The 23,329-nt window shown below is 44.3% G+C and overlaps 1 protein-coding gene across 6 annotated transcripts in view; it reads left to right on the top strand.

Annotated features, from left to right (window-relative positions):
- fat3 (FAT atypical cadherin 3) overlaps positions 1–23,054 on the top strand; it is a 334,300-nt gene extending 311,246 nt beyond the window's left edge. For 2 of the 6 annotated variants that reach the window (XM_031897339.1, XM_031897342.1), the window contains 8 exons: positions 1,376–1,533; positions 4,250–4,718; positions 8,867–9,020; positions 12,967–13,622; positions 14,557–14,670; positions 17,911–17,970; positions 20,866–20,901; positions 21,319–23,054. In XM_031897339.1, the coding sequence (XP_031753199.1) occupies positions 1,376–1,533; positions 4,250–4,718; positions 8,867–9,020; positions 12,967–13,622; positions 14,557–14,670; positions 17,911–17,970; positions 20,866–20,901; positions 21,319–21,938 (2,267 nt within the window). In that variant the 3' untranslated portion in view covers positions 21,939–23,054. The remainder of the gene's footprint in view (positions 1–1,375; positions 1,534–4,249; positions 4,719–8,866; positions 9,021–12,966; positions 13,623–14,556; positions 14,671–17,910; positions 17,971–20,865; positions 20,902–21,318) is intronic. The other 4 variants (XM_031897341.1, XM_031897340.1, XM_031897343.1 and 1 more) reach the window with 4 other exon arrangements.
- The last annotated feature ends 275 nt before the right edge of the window (positions 23,055–23,329 follow it).

Below are 23,329 nucleotides of genomic sequence, written 5' to 3'. Positions count from 1 at the left end.
TGACCTCTAGACACAGTAATGATCCTGCGTCCATAAAATCACAAGGCATGTTCAGCGATGGAGACGTAGGAAGATTAATGACCTGGCAACAGAGGTCTGGTATAGAGGCACGAATACGTTAGCTCCCCTGCCTGGCACGGATTGGGCACCGCTATTACACAAGGGGACTCATCCAACGCACACTAATTCAGATTAAATTAATATTGTGAAAATTATAATGTGACTTTGGAATTCTGTACAGTGTATTGTGAGTGGGTCCCTATCCCAGGTGACCAGTGCCAGAGCATGTGAGGATGGGGGCTACTGGGGGGCATCTTGGGGGCACAAATCATCACCACTAAAGGGCTGCGGTGGCCTCGGGCTGGTACAGAAGCCCCAAAACACAGATGAGCAATTTTCGAGTTTGCGGATTGGAGAGTTTTTTCTACGGTGAATTTTACAAAAACTTAATTGTTTGCCTATATATTAAAAAAAATCCAAATATGAAAACTCGCTAAAATAAAAACAAAAACTCAAATGCTTCGAATTGGTGAGTTTCCAAACTTGAAAAAAACAATTGAAAATCTTGAATTGAAAATACGGCTTGTTTTTGCCTAGGACAACTCCCATTACCTTCTGTATAAACCAGGGTCGGACTGGGCCACTGGGACATCAGGAAAAAACCCAGTGGGCCCCGGCAGCCCAGACCCGACCCCTCTCAGCACTCCCCTGCCCTCAAGTGTCCCTCCCCTGACGCGTTTCACTTACGTGCGATCAAGGGAGGACATCAGGCAGTGGCTGGGGCCGTTGTTTGGGGGATTAGGGGGCACGGTGGGAGCCACTGCGGGGGACACATCCGGCACCTTGGGGGGTGTGGGACCCCTGGGACAGCAGCCCCGATGGGTCCTTCACACTCCCAGTCCGACCTTGGTATAAACTCTCAACCTTTTAGATGGCTTTATTGCTGGTGATGAGCCAATCTGTCCCATTTTGCTTCACCGAAAAAATTTGCCAAACGACCATAAATTACTTGATGCGACCAAAGCTTTTTTTTAATGCGACCGCGACTTTTTCCATTTACCCATCACTATTTTTTGCACTTAAAAAATATATTACATTTGAGTTTTTGAACCATAATTCAAATATTGGGAGTTCTGGAGCAAAAAAAACGCTGATAAATCATCCCCAAAGTGTTGGTTCTAGTTCTTTGTTGAGTTCTCCTTTAAATCCTTCAGCTCCCGAGTGTTACCGTTATTATCAGCAGTTTTACTGAGACGGAATATCTATTGTTCCAAACACACAAACTGCGCATCTGGTATGTTCTGGGTCTGCTAAACAGACGCGCTGGAAAGCAGCTTTGGCCCGAGATCTGTAACCTCTCTCTGTGTCGTTCCAGGACATACCTCTCTCAGCTTCTCTGGGAACAGCTACATCAAATACCGGGTCTCGGAGAACAGCAAGAAGCACGAGTTCAGTTTGGCCCTGCGGATGAGGACGCTGCAAAATAACGCCATTATCATGTACACCAGGGCCAACCCATGCATGATTCTCAAGGTAAATTTTGTATTGTTCAACCTAGAACTTAATCAGCATGATGTCCCCGTGTATAGGGGACAGTCTTGGCGAGTCTATGAGAAGGTGAGTTTGGTGCAGACGGATGGGGGTGTACCCACTATGGGACAATGACATTGTGCCATTTTTCTAAGGGGAATTTAGGGCAGGCCTGAAAAGGGCCATGGATAAAAGCACAAAGTGTAGAACAATTTTTAGATATTTTTTAGTATCTCCAGCAGAGAATTTGTTCAGGTTGCAGGGTTTTGGGTTGAACATCTGTACTACAAGTATGGGATCCGTGATTCCCTTTTCTCTGTAATAATAAAACAGTACCTGTACTTGATCCCAACTAAGATATAATTACCCCTTATTGGGGCAGAACAGCTCTATTGGGTTTATTTAATGGTTAAATGATTCCCTTTTCTCTGTAATAATAAAACAGTACCTGTACTTGATCCCAACTAAGATATAATTACCCCTTATTGGGGCAGAACAGCCCTATTGGGTTTATTTAATGGTTAAATGATTCCCTTTTCTCTGTAATAATAAAACAGTATCTGTACTTGATCCCAACTAAGATATAATTACCCCTTATTGGGGCAGAACAGCCCTATTGGGTTTATTTCATGGTTAAATGATTCCCTTTTCTCTGTAATAATAAAACAGTATCTGTACTTGATCCCAACTAAGATATAATTACCCCTTACTTTTTGAATTTACTTTTTAAATTTTGGGTTGGAAGTTGGAGTTCCCCTTTAAAATGGGGGTTGTATCCTCTCCCACAACATCTGCGGGTTCAATGGGAAAGGTTCGGCTGTGTAATGAGATTAGAGCATTTCAGGCCGGGATCTTCGTTCATCACCTTCAAGATCAGTCAGAAATAACCTTTTTTTTTTTTCATTGTTTTTGTTGTATTTTCGCTCTTCTTGGCGTGCAGCTTGGGCGCTGCGATACCCAATGTGGTTCTACTTTTGCTTATTAAAACTTCATCCCCTATTCTGGCTGGAACCAGCAGTGCTTGGAACGTCTCCCAGTAGGGACTTGGGCTTGAAATAAGCAACATTGTAATTAGATACACCAGCCCTAAGGAGTCCGTATGGAATGTGGCTCCCCCTATGGCTCCCCTGGTGCCTTGCACCCAGGAAAGGAGATGGCCAGTGTACGGCTAATGTACTCCCCAAAGAACTCCCTTTTTTATGGGGTGTTAAATAAATAATGATATGCAGAAGCTGAAATGGGTTTTATCTGACTCGGTTTCTAAGCTTCTCTCCAAAAATACACAATTAGGCCTTATGTAACTGATTAATGCTCTGTCTTATTAAATGTCAGAGTGAGCCGAGGGGCTTTGCCCAGTTACCCCCCCCAGCGCAGAGCTGCGCCTTTGTTCTACGATGTGTCCTACAGCACCGCAACCTCACTGGGACTGAAGCTTCCCATGCACATAAACTTCCCATTCTTATTGTGTGTGATGAGACTCTTCACAACCCTGACCCTGCAGTGCCACCTTCAGGACAAATAGGGTAGTTAGCAGCTTATCCATGTAATACTCACAGAGACTGTATTTGTAGGGGGATCATCACTGATAGAACTGGGTATTTTATTAAACCATTCTAAAGCCAGTTCATAAGGCACTTAATTCTACTGTAGCCCCCTGCGCGGTCCTCTGGCATTGGAGCCTGAACGCCCCTTGGTGGACATTGGGTGTAATAGCTTTTTGCCAGTCTAGATGCACCCAAAAGCCCAAACCTTAAGGCCGATTAAGGTGAAATTTGGATTAAAAATATATTTGCCCCCCTTTATATTACTGGAACTGTAGCTGAATGGCTAATAGTCTAAGGGGGCCCAACCTGAAGGCCAGTTAGGGGGGGATTTGGGGTTTATTTGTACCCTGGGTACCCCTGGAACTATAGGGGTGACTGTTACCCCAATGTTTCTATATATCTGTAACCTTGTTATGGGCTAAGGGGGCCCAGCCTGAAGGCCAGTTAGGGGGAGATTTGGGGTGAGTGCTTATTTGTGCCCTGGGTACCCCTGGAACTATAGGGGTGACTGTTACCCCAATGTTTCTATATATCTGTAACCTTGTTATGGGCTAAGGGGGCCCAGCCTGAAGGCCAGTTAGGGGGGGATTTGGGGTGAGTGCTTATTTGTGCCCTGGGTACCCCTGGAACTATAGGAGGGTGACTGTTACCCCAATGTTTCTATATATCTGTAACCTTGTTATGGGCTAAGGGGGCCCAGCCTGAAGGCCAGTTAGGGGGGGATTTGGGGTGAGTGCTTATTTGTGCCCTGGGTACCCCTGGAACTATAGCGGGGTGACTGTTACCCCAATGTTTCTATATATCTGTAACCTTGTTATGGGCTAAGGGGGCCCAGCCTGAAGGCCAGATAGGGGGAGATTTGGGGTGAGTGCTTGTGCCCTGGGTACCCCTGGAACTATAGCGGGGTGACTGTTACCCCAATGTTTCTATAAATCTGCAACTTTGTCTGCTCATATAATAACCCTTGTAATTCTCTCTCAGATGGAAATAAATGGAGTATAAATAGAAGATAAGAATAGTTGCCTGTATTTCTTCACTGGTTGCTGAGTGTTTAGCTTTTGGCCACCCAGCCGCCTTCTGGTCTCTCTCAGGCTTCTCCCCCAGACATATATTTCACGTTCGTGTTTACTTTCTATACATCTACAAATTCGCATTTTTCACATTCTGTTTCGCAGATCGTGGACGGCAAGCTGTGGTTCCAATTGGACTGTGGCAGCGGCCCAGGAATCCTGGGAATTTCTGGCCGGACGGTGAACGATGGGAACTGGCACTCGGTTTATCTGGATCTCAATGGGAACTTCACAAGCTTGTCCCTGGACGACAGTTACGTGGAGCGGCGCAAGGCCCCCTTCTACTTCCAGACCCTGAGCCCCGACAGCGCCATTTATTTCGGGGCGCAGGTGCAAGTGGAGAACGTCCGCAGCCTCACCGACAAGAGGAACACGCAGGTCCTGGGCGGCTTCCAGGGGTGTCTGGACTCCGTTGTCCTGAATAACAATGAGCTGCCCCTCCAGAACAAGCGCAGCAGCTTCGCAGAAGTGGTCGGCCTGACGGAATTAAAGCTTGGCTGCGTTCTCTATCCGGACGCCTGCGAGAGGAAACCCTGCCAGAACGGAGGCAGCTGTACCAACGTGCCCTCTGGTGGTGAGTAGCTGCAACTGCAGGCAAACACCCATACACAGCTTATTGAAAAGTAAACATAATTTCAAGCAACTTTGCAATATACATCAATTAAACAATATGCAGCTATTTAATAATGTTTAATGTGATAATCTGGTTTGGAACAGTTCCCTAAGCCCCGCCCCCTGTTCTCCTGCTGATCAGCTGACTACTTTGTGACTCAAATAAAATGTAACAGTAGTCGCCTGTCCTCAGCCTGCCTCCTCCCAATCCCACAATTCCCTGCTGCACACGTGGTGTCAATAAGGAAAGGAACATCCCAGTGCAATGCATTGTGGGTTATGTAGTTCCTGCATGCTGTCTGTAAGCTGTGGGAGAAGTTGTTACAATTTGTAACATCAATGTTTTAGTCCCTCCTCCCCTGCCAGGATTTCAAATGATGCAGAAAGAGAAGAACAGTTTTGCAGCTGGATTTCAGCATATAAACATGGTATTTATTCCTACTTTTTGAAGGAACAGATTACAGGGATAGGAGAAGCCGTTTAGGCTAGAGTTCCCCTTTAATGCTTCTTGTATCCCATATCCCGTATACGTGGGTCACTGACCCCCATTTCAAGACAGAAAACCATTGCTCTGTGAGGCTCCAGTTTTATTGTTATTGTTACTTTTTATTCCTTATCTTCCTATTCAGCCCCCCTTATTCCAGTTTCTGATTCAAACCACTCTGTGGTTGCTAGGGTAAATAAGACCCTAGAAACCAGATAGCTGCTTCAATACAAACATTCAAAGCTTCTGAACAAAACAGATAAACCAAAACCATTAAGTAATTAACAATGAAGACCAATTGCAATAACACCACAACGTGCACCTGTTTCTGGCGGGTATAGAGTTCCGGGAGTGAATGAGACCTATTGTTTCTATTACTGAATTGGCAAAAAATATATCCAAGGCTATTGTGATACTAATATCTACAGTTAGTATTAGTGGTTGTATATATAGTTTATGTATGTGAGTGTATAGATTGGTAGGTGTGGGTGCTGGGTTTACTTTGAAGGGTTGAACTTGATGGACTCTGGTCTTTTTTCAACCCTATGTAACTATGTAATGAAGACCAACTGCAATAACACCACAACGTGCACCTGTTTCTGGCGGGTATGGAGTTTGCGAGTTGAACGAGACCTATTGTTTCTATTACTGAATCGGCATAAAAAAAAGAAAAACACCAAACAGAGAAATTGTTATCTCTTAAGGCAACGAAAAAATAAATGTGCCGTCGCTTTGCAGCTCATTCTGAGAATAAATAGGTCAAGTACCGTCATGCGGGAACAGCGGAGCCACTCGTTCTACTCGTTGAGTGGAATCATTCCCAAACAGGCGGCGCTGAGATCCTGCCAATAAACTGCTGGGCAATAGAGCTGCGAGAGCCTTCACTGTATCTACTTGAGTTAAAGGGGAACTACACCAACAACCTTTTGTTTTGCCCAATGGAAGAAGATGGAAGTCTGAGCAGCTTTCCAACATGCATTCATTATAGATTCCGGTGGTTTTGCCTTTATTTGCAACTATAATTGCTACTGGTAACCGTATGTGCGAGGCCATTTCTGCTCCATTGATACAATGTAGCAGGATTCAGCCTCAGCTGCTTTTGTTACATTGTTTCAAAAGACAGAGCTTCCAGGGCAGAGACTAAACATGGCTGAAAACACTCTGCTTTTAGTAGCAATTACAGCTACAAATAACTTTAGAACCATTAACAGTGTTTAATGAATGTATATTGGAAAGTTGATTAGAATTACATATTCGTTCACTGGGCAAAAAAATGGTATCTGGGTGGAGTTCCCCTTTAACCAGCAGTAGTAGTTCAACTATGGCAAGGATAGAATAATACTTGGTATTCCCAGTCTTGTTATGGGAAACCAGCTCAATGTTCCTGCTGGATCAGCATTTGGTAAGAAGTGAAATGAAGATCTTGTTATTATATGTGTCTGGTCGGTGGATGCGGTACCAACTACTGCACGATTCAGTGACATACACAGGGGCCTGTACTGAGATTATTCTGGGAACATTCACACCGATAGTGCCTACAAATTGCCCAGCAATCATGAAACTGGCGGAGGAGAGGGTCAGTAGGGCTGTGCTACACTGATAATTGCATTGAAAGTGAATTTGTAGAGTGTAAGCTCTTTTGGGCAGGGCTCCCTTCCCCTCCTGTATCGGTTACTGATTGCTTTATATGTTACTCTGTATGCCCAATGTATGAAATGCAGTAATTCCTTGTAGAGTGTAAGCTCTTTTGGGCAGGGCTCCCTTCCCCTCCTGTATCGGTTACTGTTTGCTTTATATGTTACTCTGTATGCCCAATGTATGAAATGCAGTAATTCCTTGTAGAGTGTAAGCTCTTTTGGGCAGGGCTCCCTTCCCCTCCTGTATCGGTTACTGATTGCTTTATATGTTACTCTGTATGTCCAATGTATGAAACCCACTTATTGTACAGCGCTGCGGGATATGTTGGCGCTTTATAAATAAATGTTAATAATAATAATAATTCATTTTGTTACTCTTGCCCCCCCCCCATAATGTTTTCCACATTCACATGAAAACCCAGACACACAACGTATCATATAGTTTGTTTGCAGCGCCATCTAGTGGTCATAACTGGGTAATAATTAGGATTGAGCTCTTAGCGCTAAATGCAACAATGCATGAATCCCGGTAACACCGTTAACCATGGCACCTAAGGAACTTGTATTATTATTATTATTAACATTTATTTATAAAGCACCAACATATTCCGCAGCGCTGTACAATAAGTGAGTTTCATACATTGGGCATACAGAGTAACATATAAAGCAATCAGTAACCGATACAGGAGGGGAAGGGAGCCCTGCCCAAAAGAGCTTACACTCTACAAGGAATTACTGCATTTCATACATTGGGCATACAGAGTAACATATAAAGCAATCAGTAACCGATACAGGAGGGGAAGGGAGCCCTGCCCAAAAGAGCTTACACTCTACAAGGAATTACTGCATTTCATACATTGGACATACAGAGTAACATATAAAGCAATCAGTAACCGATACAGGAGGGGAAGGGAGCCCTGCCCAAAAGAGCTTACAATCTTGTACATCTTAGGGCAATGGTACATGGAGTGGTTAGCCAACCAAAATGCTGGAAATTTAATTAATTAGATTGCCTGGACCCTACTAGAGCCAAAGCCGGAACTAGGGGTAGGCAGAAGAGGCAAGTGCCTAGGGTGCAAAGGTAGTCTAGGCCCTTGCCCCCCCCCCCCCCAAGTGGCGCCTTGGTTGCCTAGGGATCCTGGCCAGCTTGGTCTGGCACCGGTCCATACACTCACAAACCAATTAACTCTTGCAAACACAGAAGCATTTACCAATGATAATCACCTGAACTGTGAGTTCATGGGCAGCTAAAGAAGGGGCAGTGCTCAGCATTGTGCCCCCCTAAGCCGACAATCACACCGGTAAGAAAATGCCATTTGCTGTAGCCCTTTAATATAAGCAATGAATTTACAATAATGTATGTATGTATATATTTATTTATAAAGTGCTACTTATGTACCCAGCGCTGTACAGTAGAATACATTAATACAAACAGGGGGTTAATAAGATAATAATAGATAAATACAAAGTACAACAATAAATACAAATAAATACAGTTGCAATACAATACAATAATTAACTGATATTTACTCCCAGATCTCATTCCGCTCAGTGCCTGATGCTGCCAGTACAGACGCACCAGAATCTATTGGCAGCTGCACTTTGCCATTCATATTTTCCTCTTTTCACGGTGACTGGAGTAGAAGTGACCCATTTTGGGCAGTAGGTGTCGCTGTTGAGTCACAGTTCGGCGTTGAAATACTGGCAGATTTTGCGGCTGGAAATTCAGACGGCGCCTATTTATTAAGCTGTGTAAAATATTTTAACGGCGTAAAAGAGATTACCGACATTATCCATTAGAAAGGGCTAATTGCTGTACAGTGTTTATAAAGGTGCCATTAATAACCCTATTATTTTACACTGCTTTCAACCCCACCCACCTATATCATCTGCCAATCAATCTATTTTCATTTGCTATTGACCCCTATGCACGTGCAGCTCTCTGTGTATTACTGCCCTATTGATCCCCCTCTCCTTTCCCCCATACAGGCTATCAGTGCGCTTGTCCATCTCAATTTATAGGGAAGAACTGTGAGTCGGAGATCACGGCCTGCTACCCAAACCCATGCCGGAATGGGGGGACCTGCGACCCCATAGGGAGCTCCTTCATCTGCAGCTGCAGGACGGGCCTGAGGGGCTTAACGTAAGTAACAGCAAGATGGGGGCAATAAATATCAGACTTTATTATAAATAGTATTTAACTTGCATAAAACGTATGCATTTAATATTCAGCATTTATAGTGTTAATTAGGGCTGACATTCAAATAATAAACAGCAGTGTCTAGCTGCACAGTGTATATATATATATATATATATATATATATAACATATAATGTTGTGTCATCCGGAAAAATAGAGATGTCGCTTTTGTGCCTCTGGATCGATAATAAATAGATTGAAGAAAATAATGCACCGTGCCAGCGCTTGTTCCCTTCCACTGATTCCTTTCACTGTTTTCTGGAACCTGTTTCTTCTCTAAATATACACTAGGAAGCAGATTAGAGTTTTCCTTGCTATGATCAGGCTTGGGATAATAGCCTCTGGGAAGGGACTGGGGCTGTGGGATAGCAGGTATAGTAGGGAGAGATGGTGCCTATAGTAGCAGTGGGGGGATAATAGCCTCTGGGAAGGGACTGGGGCTGTGGGATAGCAGGTATAGTAGGGAGAGATGGTGCCTATAGTAGCAGTGGGGGGATAATAGTCTCTGGGAAGGGACTGGGGCTGTGGGATAGCAGGTATAGTAGGGAGAGATGGTGCCTATAGTAGCAGTGGGGGGATAATAGCCTCTGGGAAGGGACTGGGGCTGTGGGATAGCAGGTATAGTAGGGAGAGATGGTGCCTATAGTAGCAGTGGGATAAAAGCCTCTGGGAAGGGACTGGGGCTGTGGGATAGCAGGTATAGTAGGGAGAGATGGTGCCTATAGTAGCAGTGGGGGGATAATAGCCTCTGGGAAGGGACTGGGGCTGTGGGATAGCAGGTATAGTAGGGAGAGATGGTGCCTATAGTAGCAGTGGGGGGATAATAGCCTCTGGGAAGGGACTGGGGCTGTGGGATAGCAGGTATAGTAGGGAGAGATGGTGCCTATAGTAGCAGTGGGGGGATAATAGCCCCTGGGAAGGGACTGGGGCTGTGGGATAGCAGGTATAGTAGGGAGAGATGGTGCCTATAGTAGCAGTGGGGGGATAATAGCCTCTGGGAAGGGACTGGGGCTGTGGGATAGCAGGTATAGTAGGGAGAGATGGTGCCTATAGTAGCAGTGGGGGGATAATAGCCTCTGGGAAGGGACTGGGGCTGTGGGATAGCAGGTATAGTAGGGAGAGATGGTGCCTATAGTAGCAGTGGGGGGATAATAGCCTCTGGGAAGGGACTGGGGCTGTGGGATAGCAGGTATAGTAGGGAGAGATGGTGCCTATAGTAGCAGTGGGGGGATAATAGCCTCTGGGAAGGGACTGGGGCTGTGGGATAGCAGGTATAGTAGGGAGAGATGGTGCCTATAGTAGCAGTGGGGGGATAATAGCCTCTGGGAAGGGACTGGGGCTGTGGGATAGCAGGTATAGTAGGGAGAGATGGTGCCTATAGTAGCAGTGGGGGATAATAGCCTCTGGGAAGGGACTGGGGCTGTGGGATAGCAGGTATAGTAGGGAGAGATGGTGCCTATAGTAGCAGTGGGGGGATAATAGCCTCTGGGAAGGGACTGGGGCTGTGGGATAGCAGGTATAGTAGGGAGAGATGGTGCCTATAGTAGCAGTGGGGGGATAATAGCCTCTGGGAAGGGACTGGGGCTGTGGGATAGCAGGTATAGTAGGGAGAGATGGTGCCTATAGTAGCAGTGGGGGGATAATAGCCTCTGGGAAGGGACTGGGGCTGTGGGATAGCAGGTATAGTAGGGAGAGATGGTGCCTATAGTAGCAGTGGGGGGATAATAGCCTCTGGGGAGGGACTGGGGCTGTGGGATAGCAGGTATAGTAGGGAGAGATGGTGCCTATAGTAGCAGTGGGGGGATAATAGCCTCTGGGAAGGGACTGGGGCTGTGGGATAGCAGGTATAGTAGGGAGAGATGGTGCCTATAGTAGCAGTGGGGGGATAATAGCCCCTGGGAAGGGACTGTGGCTGTGGGATAGCAGGTATAGTAGGGAGAGATGGTGCCTATAGTAGCAGTGGGGGGGATAATAGCCTCTGGGAAGGGACTGGGGCTGTGGGATAGCAGGTATAGTAGGGAGAGATGGTGCCTATAGTAGCAGTGGGATAATTGCCTCTGGGAAGGGACTGGGGCTGTGGGATAGCAGGTATAGTAGGGAGAGATGGTGCCTATAGTAGCAGTGGGGGGATAATAGCCTCTGGGAAGGGACTGGGGCTGTGGGATAGCAGGTATAGTAGGGAGAGATGGTGCCTATAGTAGCAGTGGGGGATAATAGCCTCTGGGAAGGGACTGGGGCTGTGGGATAGCAGGTATAGTAGGGAGAGATGGTGCCTATAGTAGCAGTGGGGGGATAATAGCCTCTGGGAAGGGTCTGGGGCTGTGGGATAGCAGGTATAGTAGGGAGAGATGGTGCCTATAGTAGCAGTGGGGGGATAATAGCCTCTGGGAAGGGACTGGGGCTGTGGGATAGCAGGTATAGTAGGGAGAGATGGTGCCTATAGTAGTAGTGGGGGGATAATAGCCTCTGGGAAGGGACTGGGGCTGTGGGATAGCAGGTATAGTAGGGAGAGATGGTGCCTATAGTAGCAGTGGGGGGATAATAGCCTCTGGGAAGGGACTGGGGCTGTGGGATAGCAGGTATAGTAGGGAGAGATGGTGCCTATAGTAGCAGTGGGGGGATAATAGCCTCTGGGAAGGGACTGGGGCTGTGGGATAGCAGGTATAGTAGGGAGAGATGGTGCCTATAGTAGCAGTGGGATAATAGCCTCTGGGAAGGGACTGGGGCTGTGGGATAGCAGGTATAGTAGGGAGAGATGGTGCCTATAGTAGCAGTGGGGGGATAATAGCCTCTGGGAAGGGACTGGGGCTGTGGGATAGCAGGTATAGTAGGGAGAGATGGTGCCTATAGTAGCAGTGGGATAATAGCCTCTGGGAAGGGACTGGGGCTGTGGGATAGCAGGTATAGTAGGGAGAGATGGTGCCTATAGTAGCAGTGGGGGGATAATAGCCTCTGGGGAGGGACTGTGGCTGTGGGATAGCAGGTATAGTAGGGAGAGAGGGTGCCTATAGTAGCAGTGGGGGGATAATAGCCTCTGGGAAGGGATTGGGGCTGTGGGATAGCAGGTATAGTAGGGAGAGATGGTGCCTATAGTAGCAGTGGGGGGATAATAGCCTCTGGGAAGGGACTGGGGCTGTGGGATAGCAGGTATAGTAGGGAGAGATGGTGCCTATAGTAGCAGTGGGGGGATAATAGCCTCTGGGGAGGGACTGTGGCTGTGGGATAGCAGGTATAGTAGGGAGAGAGGGTGCCTATAGTAGCAGTGGGGGGATAATAGCCTCTGGGAAGGGATTGGGGCTGTGGGATAGCAGGTATAGTAGGGAGAGATGGTGCCTATAGTAGCAGTGGGGGGATAATAGCCTCTGGGAAGGGACTGGGGCTGTGGGATAGCAGGTATAGTAGGGAGAGATGGTGCCTATAGTAGCAGTGGGGGGATAATAGCCTCTGGGGAGGGACTGTGGCTGTGGGATAGCAGCAGCTCTTATTTTGATGCGCTCAAAAGTTTCAATCTCGTTCATCCACTTTCCTTTACATTATAAATATTACAGTGAGTTCCTAGAATTCTGCTTTGAAAAAGTTATCTTTTGCTGAAAATTCCATGAACTATTATTATAGCCCTTGATACGTTGGGCTTATGGTTTCTTGAATAGGACACAATATTTTGGGGATGGTTTGGCTGCCTGATATTAGTTTTACCTCCAGTAGTATCTTTTGTTGGGGTGGCAATGGGCACCAGGTCCAACATGGTTGCCCACATGGAGTGAATAAGTCTATCAAGAAAACATGCAACAATAAGCTTTCATTCTTATTGTTAGTCATGAGAACATCTGTAGTAGCAAAATGTTACTATGTAACAACTACTCAAGCTAATTGTTTTGTATTTTGTGAAGGTGTGAAGAAGATATCAATGAATGTGAAAGGGAAGACTGCGAAAATGGCGGAACTTGCGTCAACGTATTTGGATCGTTTTTCTGTAACTGCAGTCATGGATATGTTGGACAGTACTGCGGCCTCAGACCGGTAGTAGTGCCCAATATACAGGCAGGTCATTCCTACGTCGGCAAAGAAGAGCTTATTGGCATAGCGGTGGTGTTGTTTGTTATCTTCGTCCTTATCATCCTCTTTATTGTATTTCGGAAGAAGGTATTTAGGAAAAACTACTCTCGTAATAACATCACTCTTGTGCAAGACCCGGCCACTGCAGCCTTGCTCAACAAAACCAATGGCATTCAGTTTAAAAACTTGCGTAGCGGTGGAGACAGTCGGAACATATACCAAGAGGTTGGTCCTCCACAGGTGCCTGTTAGACCCATGGCTTACACGCCCTGCTTTCAAAGTGATTCAAGAAATAACCTGGATAAAATGGTAGATGGCCTTGGCGTAGAGCATCAGGAAATGACAACTTTTCATCCTGAGTCTCCTCGGATACTGACAGCTAGAAGAGGTGTGGTGGTGTGTAGTGTGGCTCCAAATCTTCCATCAGTGTCTCCATGTCGGTCAGACTGTGACTCCATCAGGAAGGGGGCCTGGGACACAGGAAATGACTGTAAGTAAAAAAATAAAAATGCAGGAAATCATATGGCACTTTTTTTTTAAAAAAAACCCATAAAAGTCCATTAGTTTTGTACTGATGGAAGAAAGGGCACGGAGAAAACACGGGTATTGGTGGGGAGGAGGCAGAGTTGGGAGAATGAATTGGGAGGTGGTGAAAAAGTCATAAAGCTGGTGAGAGGAAGTGGTGAGGAGGCAAAAGGGACAGAGGTTTGGGAGAATGAGTAGATAGATACTGGAGAAGATCACAAAGTTGGTGGGAGGGAGTGGAGAGGAGGCAAAGGGGACAGAGGTTTGGGAGAATGAGTAGGTAGATACTGGAGAAGATCACAAAGTTGGTGGGAGGGAGTGGAGAGGAGGTAAAGGGGACAGAGGTTTGGGAGAATGAGTAGGTAGATACTGGAGAAGGTCACAAAGTTGGTGGGAGAGAGTGGAGAGGAGGCAAAGGGGACAGAGGTTTGGGAGAATGAGTAGGTAGATACTGGAGAAGGTCACAAAGTTGGTGGGAGGGAGTGGTGAGGAGGCAAAGGGGACAGGTTTGGAAGGATGAGTAGGTAGATGTTGGGAAAGGTCACAAGACTAATGGGAGAAGTAAGGTGGAAGCAGAGAGGGTTTGGAGAAGGAGAAGGATTAGTAAATAGATGTTGGAGAAGTTTACAAAGCTGGTGGGAGGTAGCAGGGAGGAGGCAAAGAGGGTACTGAGATCAATGTAGAAAAGAACGTGCCAAGTTTCTTGGTTGCTACTGGCTCTGCCCAGGTTATATTACACTCTTGTAGGATTTCGTTAAAATGAGCAGATAGCGCCCAGGTCAGGCTCAGACTCAAGACCCCAGGCTGCAGTGCTCACCATTTGCCCAACACATGTGACATAAAAAACACGTGACTAGAGAATCCTGATGGCATTTTTGCTTTTATCCTTACGTGTACAGGTAAGGGGCTGGATGCCACTGAAGAGGTGACCTGCTTTGTGGGAAGCAATAAAGGCAGCAACTCTGAAAACCAATCTCTAAACTCCTTTCAGTCAGATTCGTGTGATGATAATGGTAAGAAAATGACTATTGGCTTTTCCATGTGTCTTATTTTAGCGTCATCGGAAGCATTTGAGAATATAACTTCTGTGATTCTTACATTCCTGACATTTTGAGGGACACACTTTTTTTTCAATTCTCTTTGTATTTCAAATACAGGGAATATTGTACCCCCTAGTGTGAGAATAAGGATATTAGAAATTACCAAGGGATTCTGTGACCATTAATGGTTTATTTTCTCTCTTGTGTACCTGCCCCTTCATATTGTTATAGCAGTGGAGAAGGGATGCAGATTACCACTATACTCCATTAAAGATTTGCCAACTACATTCCTTGCCCATTCCATAATATTAGTGAACTGTTTTCTATGCTATCTATCCCCTAATAATCCTTTCATTTACTATCGTTTCTTAAACCAATTCCTCACGCCAGTGCTTTACTGGTTTTCTAAATTCTGCCCAACCCCGGATGCAAATGCACCTCAGTTCGGAGTGAGCCAATATATCGGGTTTGTACCAAATGGGCTATTCTGCACCAATTGACGCAGGGGGCACTGTAGAAACCCTGGAGCTAGTGCCTGGCCCGGAGGTGGCAGTAGCTCCAGGGTTCTCCTACGTCAATAGGCGGCATGGAAGGCAGAAAGGACTGGGTGGCACAGAGCTCAACTATAGGAAGACGCAACTGACAGTGGAAAAAGGCAAACGTTTCCCACTGTACTTGTGGACGTAAATGAGCCCTAATATGATTTACCGCCTTCTCCTTCCACCGCAATTGCTACAACCAAAATCTGTGAATTCTACATACACCGGAAGTGCTTTCAGTTTCACTTGTCTGTACTATTTAGTGCAACAAGTATAAAACAAAACATTGATATTCTTTAATGAAATGCTAAGCACAATATATGTTAAAACCAAATGTAGAACCCATGTAGAACCCCGGTATATGTTGGCTCATTAGATCTCTTCCCTGAAGTTGCATGCCCAGGTACCCCAACATGGCCTTGCCTGTGTAGCACCCCTTTATTGTCCCAACACTTTCCTTTTTGGAACCTTCTGATTAACCAATCAACTGATTTCTTTGACATCTTATGTTTTACTGCTGACTTCCCCCGCCCTGATAGCTGCTTGTATTGTGCAACCTTGTTCCACGCCTGAGATATAATTGCTTGGATGTAGGATTTTCCACTGACACAATCACCTTCTAACACTGAAGCTCACAGCATGGTGCATTTATGCTTGTTATGCCCTTCTTATTATGTATGGGGAATGTGCAGCTCTTCAACTCTTATTTCTACCAGCCACTTCATTTTACTGTGTGGTTTTAAACCCCCCTAAGATGCTGTCAATTTAGTAAATTATGGGTAAATAATCTCTTGAAGATATCTTTACTGTTGGTCATGGTGACCTTCTCAAGGTAAATCCATGGTGATCGTAAAAACCTCTTGGCCGTCACTTCCATAATGTATGGGAACCAGTTATAATGTATGGGAACCAGTTATAATGTATGGGAACCAGTTATAATGTATGGGAAGTGCTTGGTCTGTATTATGAGAAAATAAAGCAGCTGATGGTGGCTCAGGGTTCATGTTCTAGGTTTTATTGAGAAGCCACAGTGAGGAAACCTTTGGTGTTCCATAGTCTTTTTCAGTACTGGTGTTACACCAGATAAAAACCTGATTGGACTCATAAGTGTGATGGTTTTAAACCAAGACTCACCCATTCAGCCATTAGAATTAATTAGAATTAAATGACTTTTCATGAGAGGAAAATTGTTCTAGATCACAGACAATTGGAGAAGCACAGGACAGCCATTCTAAAGATGTCAAAAAACACAATACCCAATCAGTTGTATGAATTGTTGTCTCATATGTAATAAAAGGCACTAATGTAGTTTGGAACACTTTTTATCACCTGTAGCAACCGATCAGCAGGTGGCATTTATTGGTTGCTATGGGTTACTGCTCCTGGGCAAACTGTGTGCCCTATATTACATATGGGGTTGATTTGCCCAGTAGCGGTAACCCATAGAAACCAGTAAGATGTTTGCTTTCCAACAGGTGACCAGTAAATTCTACTTGCTGATTGGTTGCTATTGGTTACTGCTCCTGGGCAAACTGTGTGCCTTTTATTACATATGGGGGTAAGTTTGCCCAGGAGCAGTAACCCATAGAAACCAGTAAAATGTTTGCTTTCCAACAGGTGACCAGTAAATTCTACTTGCTGATTGGTTGCTATTGGTTACTGCTCCTGTGCAAACTTAGTGCCTTTTATTACATAACCGCCCTAGGTGACTTTCCTCATCTGACACAATAAAATACTATGATGCCATACACAAGGGGCTTGGTTTGTGCCAAAAATATGGTCTCCTAGCAAACCAAACCTGTTTAGCAATAGACTTAAATGGGTTGTTCACCTGTGTGTTAACTAAAGAGATATTGCAATTGGTCTTCATTTTTTATTTGTGGGTTTGTTTTTTCATACCAGCTCTCCAGTTTGGAATTTCAGCAGCTATCTGGTTGCTAGGGTTCAAATTACCTTAGCAACCAGGAAGTAGTTTGCTTGAGAGACTGGTATATATTTATAGGAGAGGGTCTAAATAAAAAAAAATCGTAATACAATAAAATTCTAGCCTCACCCAGAAATATATATATATATATATATATATATATATATTGGCTTCTGGCATCAGTGACCCCCATTTGAAAGTTAGAAAGAGTCAGAAGAAGAAGGCAAATAATTCAATAACTATAAAAAGTTTGGAATTTCAGCAGCTATCTGGTTGCTAGGGTTCAAATTACCTTAGTAACCAGGGAGCAGTTTGCATGAGAGACTGGTATATATTTATAGGAGAGGGCCTAAATAAAAAAAATTTGTAATACAATAAAATTCTAGCCTCACCCAGAAATATATATATATTTTTTTTTTTTTTGGCTTCTGGCATCAGTGACCCCCATTTGAAAGTTGGAAAGAGTCAGAAGAAGGAGGCAAATAATTCAATAACTATAAAAAAATAAAGACCAATTGAAAAGTGGCTTATAATTGGCCATTCTGTAGTATAATAAAAGTTAACGTAAAGGTGCACCACCCCTTTGACCAAAATATAGGAGTGCACGGTATAAGTTGTATATGTATGAATACTTGTCTGCATAGATGTGTAAATAAGAATAACAGCAGCAGTGCATTGTGGGAGTTGAGTACTAACCTGTCTGTTGTGTTCCCTTTCCTTCCCTATGTCGTTCCTCTCCCCCCCCTCAAGCCTCCATAGTGACTGTCATACATCTAGTCAACAATGTTGTTGATACTGTTGAAAATGAAGGTATTTACATCTTTTCCGTAACCTTTTGCATCCTATAGAATATAAATGGCCGCTCTCTATGGTGTTGAAGCTGTTGTGCTGTAAACTGTGCATGCTCATTGACCGTAGAACTCTGCATGCGCGGGGGGCGGGGCTTCACAGCAGTCTGTTTGCATAACCAATCACTGGGCGCCCTTTCCCGGCACGGACTCCATGTTACTTGCCGAATTGGCGTACAGCAAAGAGAACTTGTGTTATTAGTTCTGCTCACAACTATACCCCCACAATGAATACGTAACCAACAGATAGTTTATATCATATTAAGTGGCCTATTAAAGAATCTCGCCAAACTGGAATATATATATCAGTAAATATTGCCCTTTTACATCCTTTCCCTTGAGCCGCCATTTAGTGATGGGCTGTGTGCTCCCTCAGAGATCAGCTGACAGGAAGTGATGCAGCTCTAACTGTAACAGGAAGTAGTGTGGGAGCAAAAGGCAGAACTCTGCCCATTCATTGGCTGATGGGGCCTAGCATGTATGTGTGCCTTGGCTTGTTTGTGTGCACTGTGAATCCTATGATCCCAGGGGGCAGCCCTTAGTACTTAAAATGGCAGTTTTCTATTTAGGATTACCCAATGGCTCATACTGCTAAAACAGTATGAAGCAGGGTTACATATAAGCTGTTTATACAATATATTTGTATAGAGACCTACATTGTTTGGGGGTATAGTTTCCCTTATACCTGAAAGCAGAATCTTCGCCCTCCTGTTGGCTAAGCGGCCCTGAGTAAAGTTATGCAAACACATTGACATTCTATTGAAAGAAAAGTTCTAATAAAATGTAATTATGGGTTTTTACATCTAAAGTTTGAACATTTGTCACGAATGTATATCGGGAAGTTTATAAGAATTATATTTTCCACCATTGTGCTTCATGTTTATGTTTATATCCAGTGCCATAATACAAAAAAGAGAACAACTGAGGGGTATTAGAACCTCAAAAATACAAGCAAAGGAGTGTAAACAAGGCCCCAGTATGGGGTTACCACTTCTCCTGCCCAGGAACTCCAGGCAGGGAGGCGGGGCCTGACATCACGGGGGGCGGGACGTGATCCTGGATCCTAAACCTGTATATAATTAGTGGTACCACGAGCAGCATTAAGAAACCATTAGCAAACTTAATATGCCCCTTAGCCTATGCACTAATGAAATGCAAATTATGGGTATATTCCGGAGTCCAGTCTTTACAAGTCAGTCCCTAAATAAAGGGCCCCATCCAAAAAAGGTTTAAAATGACTTCCTATGAAATCTGTTTCATCCCTTCATAAAAGTGCACACATTTGCTGACTGGTGGTGTCTAAATCATTTGTGGGGGATAACACAGTAGCTATTGTTGCCCTATATGAACTAATTATATACAAACTGTATGTTTAGATTAATGGCAGCTCTTGCTGACATGAAAAATGTTCATAAAAATAGAATTTGCAGGGTTTTAATAGATAACACCTCTTGCATTGTTTCCTACGTACGTTTTCACACCATTGTTGTATGACCTTCAAAGTGTTGGCAGCCTTGGATTGTCCTCCATTCTACTGAAAAGGACACTCTTGTCTTCCAAAGGAGGAGGACACATATTTTGACTGTTGCCATAAGCAGCCATAAGGACTTAGGATGGAATTGCCACCATCAGGCGTCACAGAGCAGGCAGGAGGGGCAGAAGTAGCTGTGTTTACTTACCCATAAGTAAGGAGAGCTGTTTGGCCATGGCTATGCCGGCGTAAACGCATGGAGAAAGCACCAAGGCGGCTAGTAGATAATATGTGCATACTAACTAGGCATAACCATTGGTGGGCGGAGGTGAGGGAGAGAGAGGAGTTGGGGGTCAAACAGAAAGAACAAAGGGGAAAAGGCTATGCATATACTATAGGTGACTTTTTGGGTTATATAAGGGCAATGGCTCTTAGTTCTCTTGCGCTACCATCCAGGGCAGTGTTGGACTGGGGTATCTGGGGCTATCACTGCAGGGACCACCAACCTAGTCAACCCAACTTGCCGCCAACATACCCTTAACCCTTCGCCCCACGACTGTGCGTGCTGTGTTCCTCTTACTTGTGGCCGTGATAGTGGGTGGGAGTAGCAGTGCCTGGCTTGGAGTGAGGCACAGGCCTAGGTTGACTGGGCCCATTGGGTTTTTTTGACCAATGTCCCGCCAACCCTAATCCAGGGTTTAGGTAAATGACCCCTGCGGACCTATCTTAGCCAGTGAGGAAAAGACCAATACACTTGTGCCTGCTGTCATTGATTAGAATGGATATTGACATGACTGGGAAAAGGCGGTTTTCAGCCCACTAATTCCAGTGGAGAAATGCTACCTGAGCCATTAGCCTTAAAGTTGAGGAGATATAACAGAAGTGGCACCTTGGTGCAGTTATATTGAACTATTTCACCCCCAGACCCTCTAATTACCCTCTAATTAATTACCCCAGCATACCCATCAAATCAAAATGAACCTTCATTATATATATATATATTGTTTACTTATCGAGCAATATAGCCTTCACGTTAAGCCTTTACACGGGGATTGTAGGAATCCTGTGAGTCAGTTGTGAAGTAATAATAATAACAATTCCTACTTTGCATCAAAATGAGCCGGAGCTTGGGCCAGTGAGCTCTTATCACTAGAGACAGCTTGAGAGTGTTCAGATTTATAGTTACATACATAACTTGTCACTATAATATCCCTTTGAGAGCTATTAAGAGATGACTGTTTATGCTTATTTATGCCTACTATCTGCTTATAACTGACTGAATTCAACCCCAGCTATTCATTGGCGGCTGCATGCAGAACCGGTATAACGTGTCCCTATGTCTTTCACTGATTATAAACCTTCTTTTTCTTTCTCTAAACCAAACAGCTTCGGTTGTGGACCAAGGACAAAATTACAACAGAGGTGAAATGTGTAGCTCTGGCCCATCTGCATTTTGCTGTTGCCTCACCAGTATTTTTGTACTCACGAACTTGTTGTGCTCTTGAAATGAAAATGTTTTTGAAAGCTTTGCCTTTATTTCTGCCTCCCCGCTTATTGTCACTCATCTGTTCAGCACGTGCCAACGATCCAATGCACTTCCTTTACAGTTCAGGTCCTAGCATGCAGTAACATTTCATCTAATATGATATGATTAGTTTTGCCTTCTTGTAGAGTCTGATAATACACTGATGTTGCTACTAAGAGATGGCTGCCTCCGCGTGTGCCCATAAACATGATATTGAAACAGCATGGCTTTCTTTTATTAACAGGTGCATGCCTCACAGCAACCATTATCCCCACTCTTGGACGGTGTATTAATCTTTCATTCCTTTGTTCCAGCCTATCATTGGGACACGTCGGACTGGATGCCCAACGATCGCCTGTCTGACATTGAAGAGGTTCCCAACTATGAAGCAACCGATGGAACATCAGCTCACCATGGAAGCACGCGAGAACTGGAAACAGATTATTACCTGGGTGGTTATGACATTGACAGTGACTACCCGCCTCCACAGCATGAAGACTATTTAAGCCAAGATCAGCTTCCGCCTCCACTTCCAGAAGATTTTCCAGAACATTATGACACCCTACCTAAATCCCAGCCAGTGTCTGTGGCAAGCACACTTAGTCCTAATTGCAGACGGCGGCCACAGTTCCATCCCAGCCAATACCTTCCACCCCATCATTTATCCAATGAAATTGAGACAGCTGTTACACAACCTGGCCACTCGTTTAGTACTTTTGCTCCAGGCCCAAACCAAAAATTGGAAAAGACAAGCACAGATAATGTATCTTTAACCTTGCACAATTCCGTGGGTGCTTCTTTATCAGATGTCTCAGCGAGCTGTGGGTTTGAGGATACAGAATTAGCCATAAGTGACTATGAAAGTTTGGATGACTTCAACATGGATCACTCTCACATTCCCTACATGGAAACCCAACATCAGACACAAGTGTAAAGATACATATGACTTAGATATGACGAGGAGATCGTATAGACAAAAGTGCAATGCAAAAAAAAAAAACGCATAGTGTAACACTCCTTTGCCAATGACGATGATGATGATGATGATCAAACAAACCCACTTGTTTGTATCTTACAAATATAACTGTCGAGAGCGCAAACAGTATTGGGTAATAAAATTCCTTCATCTAAAAGGTCCAAAAGGACCTGATTTATTATTTCACTTTGGGAAAAAGTCAATTGTTGACGGTAATAAACATATAAAATATCAAGCATTCATAGAAAATTGATGACTAAAAGCAACTGGAAGGAGTATAAAGATAACGCATTACATTAAGCACTAAGGCTGTGTAAGGACGGCCCACTTTAGAAATGTTTACTGGAATAGCACAAAAATGAAAAAAAAAAAAAATGCTTCAATGGGTGCTGAAAATAGAATTTAGAAATTGAAAGCATTGTGTTACTTTACCCAGGAAGTCTTCTGCTCCAAGTGTTTAATGGATACGCTACTAACGGCGGTACTATATGTGTGTATGTATAGGACAACTAAATGCTAGCCATAATAGTATGAATACTATTTAAAGAATGTGCGTGCCTTCTCCGTACTGGCTTTATTTGGTTCATTTGGTCCATTTCTACTCTTTAAAAGCAATAGGTGTCACTTGTCCTAGAAGCTCCGTGGTGCCAACACCTGGAGATCTTACAGTCGTGGCTTTTTTTCCTTTGATCTTGGCGGGCAGCGCGGCAAGGTCCAACGCCAAAGGGTTAAGCCTTTGTTTTAAACCATCGAAATAGTATTTCGAATATGACTGCCAACCTGGGCATCTGAAATGATGGAAGCAATAAAACTGGGTACGTTGTATTGTCTGTTGGTGGTAGTCGTTGGCAGTATTGTACATGGCAGATTGTTCCTTTTATCAGTATTTTTGTACAGATTTCGTTTCAATTCGAAGAAACACGAGGGTGGAATTCTTAAGACAGTAGACATTTATTTTATTACAAGGGGGTGGGGGGGAATGGTGTCATCCCAATGTGCCACACTAGACTGATCAAAGCAAAGTGATTTATGGAGGTCAAAAATACATTCACGGTTCCTTCAAAATCTGTGAAACGGCTCAAATCTGTACGACAAAAGTGCCGAGTTCAAATGTTTAATTCCATGTTGTTATTATTTTATGTATTTTTTTTTCATTTTCTGCTTTTATAAACACAACATAATATATTGATCATTTCATTTTGAAATCATTCTCAATGGCCTGATCTGGTCGGCAGCTGTCTACAAAAAACTTATATACAGAGATGCTGCTATAGTAGTTTCCAGTTTGGTTTATGGATTTGACTGATTGCCAAGCTGAAAATAGGGAGAAGACACACAGAGCTACTAGT

Source organism: Xenopus tropicalis, chromosome 2 (genome assembly GCF_000004195.4).
Source record: "Xenopus tropicalis strain Nigerian chromosome 2, UCB_Xtro_10.0, whole genome shotgun sequence".
In the NCBI taxonomy this organism is placed as follows: domain Eukaryota; kingdom Metazoa; phylum Chordata; class Amphibia; order Anura; family Pipidae; genus Xenopus; species Xenopus tropicalis.
Note: the sequence above shows the minus strand (reverse complement) of the source record. Positions and strands in the feature narration are given on the sequence as shown.